We start from the raw sequence: 7,270 nt of genomic DNA on the forward strand, positions 1-7,270 counted from the left end.
TTTAATTTCCTTAATGGTATATGGTATCTTGTTTATATGTTTTTTAAGTTTTTGAGTATGCTAAAAGTAGAAGTGGACTTAATGTGAGTTGGAAGAGCAAAACAAAACAGATTTTTAGTTATATAACAAAATGTGTAGGGAGGTGAGCTTAGAATCAGAAAAAGCATGTGAACAAAAAACTACGTCTAAAATCAATAACCAAGATAGTGTTCATTCTGTATGTCTAAAATCATTACATGTATGTTGAAAATTGTTTTGAAGTTTGATTCTGTTTATTTATAATATATTTACGCTAATCTAAAGAAATTTATTATTATGAATTTTAAGTATTATTTATAAATATAAGAGAAAGTTAAATTATAAAACATTTTTCATAATAAAATATTTAATTATTTTTCTGAAAAAATATTTTACAACTTTTTCTAACAAACTAAAAATGAAAAACAAAGAAAAGAATAATATTATTCATTCTTGTAACTTTTTAAAGATATATTAAGCCAATAAGCAACTTCATCCTATCTTCTCTCACCTTTATCTTCTTCTCTAGCTTTATCTTTACTTCCACCCTATCTTTTCCTTCCACCATTATCTCTGTCTCATTTTCGTCTTCCATTTCCACTCTCAAAATCATTTATAAGTGTTAATTAGAATAAATTGAAATATCACAATAATATAGTATAAGAAAAAAAGACGAAAATCAACAATGAAAAATTTGAAATATAAAATTTAAATTTCATAATCTTTGTATATTTTGGATTGTATAATCTGTAATGAAAAACTACATTACGGATTAGATAATCCAAAATATATATTTACATTACAAATTACATGATTCAAAATATACAATTTTAGATTATTCAAAAATACAACTTTAGATTATGAATCGTATAATTTATAATGTACATTTATATTATAGATTATTTGATTCAAAATATAAATTTACGTTACTAATTATATTATGAATCGTGTAATTTAAAATAATTACGGAGCGTAGAATCCGTAAATAGTTAAAATTTTAAAAATATGGAGGTGCAGAAAGAAAACATGGATGCCGAAAAGTTTCCATATTTTGATTATCATATATTTTATTCAATTGACATGAAAATTTTGTTTTATTCTTATTTTATTGAATATTAGGTATATAAATATTTATATTTGTATCGCCTTTTTATTTTTTTAAATATTAATTTAATATTTAAAAGTTAAATATTATATATAAAAAAGAAATATATAAATATTAAAACAAAAGATAAAAAGGTTACTCAATTCAATTCTTGAAAATTTTCACGTAAAATATTAAAAAATTGATAAAAATAGTAAGAAATAAAGATAATTATATGTATGTCCTATATTTGATTTAATAAATTTAAAATTAATACATTATTTGGACAAATTAAAAATAAATAAAAAATATGTGTATAATTAAGATCATGATAATAATAAAAGTAACTTTCAAATTTAAGTTGTTAACAACTTTCAAATCTAAGCTTTTGATATCACTTGTTAACATCTTTTATCTTTTTGTGACTTCTTTTGTCTCTCCTTACTTTTTTTAGTCCTGTACCAATTTTTCCATCATCTTCTAGTTAGTATGTTTTTCCTTTTTATTCGTGTTGATATTGTTTTTATTTTGTTTTAGATTTGTATTAGAATTATAAATGCGTTCCTACATTTTTTTATTTTTCAATACTTTTTGATTTACGAGTTTTTGAGAGTTTTTTTTATATATACTTGATGAGAAACTGAAATTTTCCTACAAAATTATTAATTAGATTAAAGTTTAGTCTTTGTCGATAATAGATTAATTTGAGCATAATTTAGAGTTGAGTTTAGTGGAGAAAGATAGTTTAGTTTAGAAGAAAAAAAACTTACTTTAAGCATTTACGATCAAAAGATTTGAGCATTGATGAAATTATTGAACAATTAAGAAGTATTCTTCCATTCTTTGAAAAGTAGAAGAAAATGGATTTGAAAAGCATTGATTTTTGTTAAAGAAACTGCTATTGAAATAAATAAGAACCTAAATTTATTGAAAAAACGTATTAGACGCAAAAAAGAAACAACTTAATAAGAATAATGAAATGGTAAAATCTCTTCAATAATTATTTATAATTGATTACATTTTGTAAAGTATAGATAAAACAATTAACATATTTCAACGTAGATTTGACAATTTAAAATATATGAAGATATTTTTATTTTTGATTTAGTGTTAAAAAACTTAAAGTCACTACATTATACCTTTTTGAAAGAAAAATGGTTAAACTTTGAAAATCTTTAAAACATGATAATTTGTTTGATATTGATGGATTTAATTTATTTTAAGAATTAAATTTCTTAAGAGAAATTATAGGTTCAGAAAATAATAAACCATTTCATATTCTTAATTATATAAAAAGAATAGATTTTTTTTGAAATGGATATATAACTTATAGAATAATGTTAATAATTCAAGTGTCCATTGCTTTAATCAAGATGAATTTCTTAAAGCTAAAGATAATAAAAAACTTATTTGAGATCAACAATGTCGTCTATAGAAAAATTACATATATTAACCTTATTATCTATTGAAAAAAAATATTAAATAAAATTAATTATGACAATTTAATAAATAATTTTCATAAAAGAAAAATTCAAAAAAAAGTATTAAAATAAAGACCTTATTTTTAAATTTGTTTTAGATCTCCTAAACTTTTGAGCTACTCTTGCAATGACTGTGAATTCCAGTGATGAAACCAAACTTAATCTTAAATCTTTGAGGAAAAACTATCATGCATGTAATTCTTAATTTGTCATGTTAATCATTAGAACTAAAAGGCATATTTGAATTAAAGTAGTAAGGGAGAGAAAAGTCGTTTGGCCTTCCAAAAGAACATGTACTTTCTTTAAAGTTGTTCGGCCTTCCAAAAAAACATGATAGAAAAAAATATAAGTGTTCTATCCGAGGATAAGAGAGATCGTGAATTCAACTTCTCCATTAATAAAAATTAATATCTAACAATTGCCGATAAAATAAAAAATAGGGTCCAAACCTATTTATCAATAGACGAGATTGTTCTTTTGTATTCTATTTGTCTATTGTAGATTAAAATTACTACATATTAAGGTTATTGTAATCTTTCACATACATAACAATAAAAACAATACAATGTGATCACTTTTAACTTGGCACATCCTTAATATCTTTAATATCCGATTATTCAAATACCAATTGTAGGATTTGCAAGGTGTCTTTAGAAAGATAATAACTATCTTTATTTGGTTGACAAAGATAAATCTACCTCGAGGATTGCCTCTCATAGTAGATGACCTAGTTTGGTTGTTCCTACAAAGGCTTCTTAGATAACCATCTACTGAACATAGCAAAGCATTCTTTAGGATTGGACTCTGGAGCTATGTGGCTTCCACCCTGAAAGTATACGAGAACAAACAATGAAATAAGGAACTACCAAATATTGCCTTATACTTCATTCTCACTGCATCAACTCCACCATTCAAATTTATTTTTGTAAACAATATCCATTAAATTTATCCCTTCTTCACCTATCTAAAATACCCTAATCAAATGGAGTCTTCGTGTGACCCACAAGAACCGTAAGAAGAACAGAAAAACTTGCCTTCACAGTTGCAAATGTCATACGATTGGAGTAAGTTCTTGTGTATCTGCTTGCAGGAAAACAAATATATATTAATACACAATATTCAATTACTTTTTTTTTGTAGATAAAGTAATCCTAACTAAAGTAAGAATACCCTGCAACTTGGCCATCTGTATACCATTGCCTCCAATCATCTACGATGGAGTAGTTCAAAGATCTTATCCATGCCTGAGTTGCCAAGAAAGCTATTTTCATGTCATGGTCGCCACTGTTATCAATACAACAGAGAAGTTATTTACCTTGTGATATTTAAATTCCTTCATCTGTATTACCTTATTCCTTTTGAGCATAGAGAAAGGATATTGACCTGTATATCAGTGAACGATAACCTTTTCTACTAAGGTTTACATGATACCCATAGCTTTCTGGAATATCCATATCGTGAGGTATATCCAAGGTACACCGACGCCATTTTCCTATACTTCCCTGCAACATGCAACCAAAATGCAATTTTATAGCCAACTAACTGTATGTGGAAAGAATATTGTTACAAGTATCAACTGCACCTTGCGGATATGCAGTGCACTACGAACATTGTCATCATTGGCCCAAAAACCGCAGAGGAAGTATACATAAGTCTGATGGTGGAAAGGAGATAAACATCAAGTTAAATCCAATGAAGAATTTGGCTTTAAATGCAATTAAGAAATAACTTGATAGTAGTTTATGGATGCAAGGTATATAGCAAGATTGTAACTGGATAATATAAGAAAAGAAGCATTAAGCGAAACGTGTCTGATGCAATAGAACATGAAGTTTACTCCACAGTTTAAGGGTGGCAAATTGAGATGAGTATCTGAGAGCTTGTTGGCGGGATATTTCTTAATTAGTGATATCCTCTGAGATGTGTCCGTATCAAGCCATTCGCATTTTGGCTCCAAAATATACGTGTCTGAAATTCCTGATATAGCCTGTGTCGCAATGGAAAAATCGTTGTGTGATGCATATTTCACCACTAGAAACTCTACTGGTGAAATTTGATATGGAAAGATGGGGCAGAAGAAAAAAAAACGATGCGTACCGCGTCAAATGACGCCATATCTCTGGAACATAATGCATTTCTGGTGTCTACGTTTATGTACTCTCCTTTACAATGTTTTTGCAGTGACTTTTCATTATAACTAGAGATTCGTTAGCATTTGAGTTTACAATTTTTAAGATAAGATAGGTATTGATGAATTACAATGAAATTACCTCGTATAGTTCATCAGATATAAGTGCCATGCCGTGAGAAAAGGGAATTTGATAGTTCTCTTCTCTTCGAGTTGTTAGTGCATTCCCTAGCAGGTAACCCTGAAGAAAAGGACGAATGGTCATCAATCTGCAGAGATGGTGTATATTTCAAGGACGGGATTCTCTTACAATATTCTATAACCTGGAGATTTATCCATGGTTGAACGCCTTTCTGATTTCCTGAAAATATGGAATTTGACAGTTGTTAAAATTTTCAACAACCCAATGAGGCTATTAAACAGCAGAGAAGGTTTAGCTTCAGTATAAATTTGTGGTCACAGTTTTTCTATACACATTGAAACACACATGAGTTTCTCACCTCGGGAAATTTCTTGAACCACTGCCGGAACAGGAATTCCAGAATATGAATCGCCACCAATGTAAACTTCATTTGTCAAAAATTTTGGATGATCAATCAACCACTGCAAAAAATTAAACATGATCATACAAACTCTGTTAACTAAATACTTGTCTATAAACAACAAAATCCAAAGAAAAAGGTGATAATTGTGAAATAAAACCAAAAACAAAAAAATGGTGAGCACCTTCCTAAGAAATTGATGGACTTGGAGAACTAGTGTGGAATCACTTCGTTGAGTAGCCGACTTTGTGGTGGCATAAGTGAAGCCTGTAGAAACAGGCAAGTCTACAAATATAATGCTACTAACCTGTCAAAAATAGCAAAGATCAGCACTAAATATCAATAAATAAGCATAAGAAACGGATGCGATGAAATAAATACAATGAAGCTAAAAGACCAGTTTTTGAACCAACAAAAAGATCAAGAACAGTGGAAACCTTTGTCCATGAGTGTGGCCTCAAGAACAAATTTGGGAGGCTTCCATTATACTCTTCATGTTTAAAACCAAGTGGACCTGCAACATTGAAATAGAATAGTAATCTAATTGCCTAATACATAATAACCATTGCGAAGAAGCAAAATAGAAATTGAAAAAACAATGATGATACTATCACCTATTTCAAAGACAAGACCAGAGAGGGCTGAACAGCCAGGGCCACCAGTGAGCCAAAGCATGAGAGGATCGTCCTTTGGATTGTTCTCTGACTCAATGAAGTAGTAGAATGCCTGCACATCCTCTCTGATTCACCCACTCCCACATATCTATCCAACAAATATAATGTCAACTTTCATTGTAGTAACATTTTTCTAACTGAGTTTAACGTACCCGGTTTCAAGAAGAAAAGGAAGGGGTCCCTCGAATCCAGGAAGGAACTTAACTGTGGAGCCACACCATGAAAGTTGAAAGAAGAATTGTGATAAGAGAAGAAGGGGAAGTGGAATCCCGTAATGAGCCAAAACATAACCAGTGCTGCAACTTGAACTAAGCTTTGCCATTTTCAGTGACCCTGTATAACACGCGGGCCTTAATTAAATGATTAAAATAAACACAATTTTTAATTGATTGATTAAGTATGCAAAGATCCACCTCAGTACTGTTGAGAATTTATTTTTTTTCTCAATCTCAAACTTTATTCTTTTGTGTTTTGAAATTGTTGAAAAAAGAAAAATACCAATTATTAGGACGACAGACGTATAATCACACAAGTACTTATATACTTATTTTGAGATATTAGACTACCTATACAGTACAGTCATGCAAACATCTAAATGAAAGAATCAGAAAAAAATATTTTGAATATTAAAAAAAAGGTGTCAAATTCTATATGCATAATACATAACTACTTACAAACTCATATCCAAAAAAACAAAAATGTTACAGAATTGTTATTGTTTTTTTTTAAAGGGAATGATGCGTATATGAAAGGATCTTGATACATGCAGTTAGGGTAAAATAGAAGAAGCCTAACAGGTGTATATAAGAAAACAGGGTGCATGTAGACAAAAGCAGCTGTCGAAAGAAGTATGAAGAAAAGCAGGCCCACGCACTTAACATGTTATTTCCATCTTTTTAAATGTCCTGCACTTAAACCTTCCAATTAAATTTACCATACTCATACTCTGACATAGATATGGGCACTGCAAAAGAAATGGGTCCACACATGAGTTGAATTGCATGCAGAAGAAGTATGAGATAAAATCGAGATAAATCGTAAAATAGTAAAAATCTACTGAAATTTTGGTTATAAAAATCTAACCTATCCTTGATAATAAAACTGTGTACCTGAGTGGCGGATAGAGATCCGTGAGTGGAGCAGAGTGTGTTTGGAAGAAAGTGAAGAGAAAGTTTATTGCATTGTGATAACCTCACCTGTGGGACTTAAATCAGGATCACACAGTTTCACACATCAGGGGCCTTCAGTCTTTTGGTTGTTCTTCTTTTCCTTTGTGTCTTCTTCTCTTCTCTTCTCTTCTCTTCAGGTTGTTCCCACTTATGAATCTCTCTCGTGCTTCTTCT

General features: G+C 29.6%; 1 protein-coding gene across 1 annotated transcript; it reads right to left on the bottom strand.

Moving 5' to 3' along the window:
• Positions 1 to 3,129: 3,129 nt before the first annotated feature.
• LOC114171946 (serine carboxypeptidase-like 11) lies at positions 3,130 to 7,270 on the bottom strand. Its single transcript, XM_028056715.1, is given in 16 exon segments — positions 3,130 to 3,409; positions 3,618 to 3,663; positions 3,754 to 3,867; positions 3,967 to 4,085; positions 4,166 to 4,237; positions 4,421 to 4,570; positions 4,681 to 4,767; positions 4,854 to 4,952; positions 5,035 to 5,072; positions 5,212 to 5,314; positions 5,438 to 5,560; positions 5,691 to 5,767; positions 5,868 to 5,991; positions 5,994 to 6,015; positions 6,080 to 6,260; positions 6,802 to 7,270. Coding segments are annotated over 16 exon segments (1,446 nt in total). The 5' UTR covers positions 6,809 to 7,270; the 3' UTR covers positions 3,130 to 3,325.

The sequence above is a fragment of the Vigna unguiculata genome, unplaced genomic scaffold (genome assembly GCF_004118075.2).
Source record: "Vigna unguiculata cultivar IT97K-499-35 unplaced genomic scaffold, ASM411807v1 contig_434, whole genome shotgun sequence".
Taxonomy (NCBI): Eukaryota; Viridiplantae; Streptophyta; class Magnoliopsida; order Fabales; family Fabaceae; genus Vigna; species Vigna unguiculata.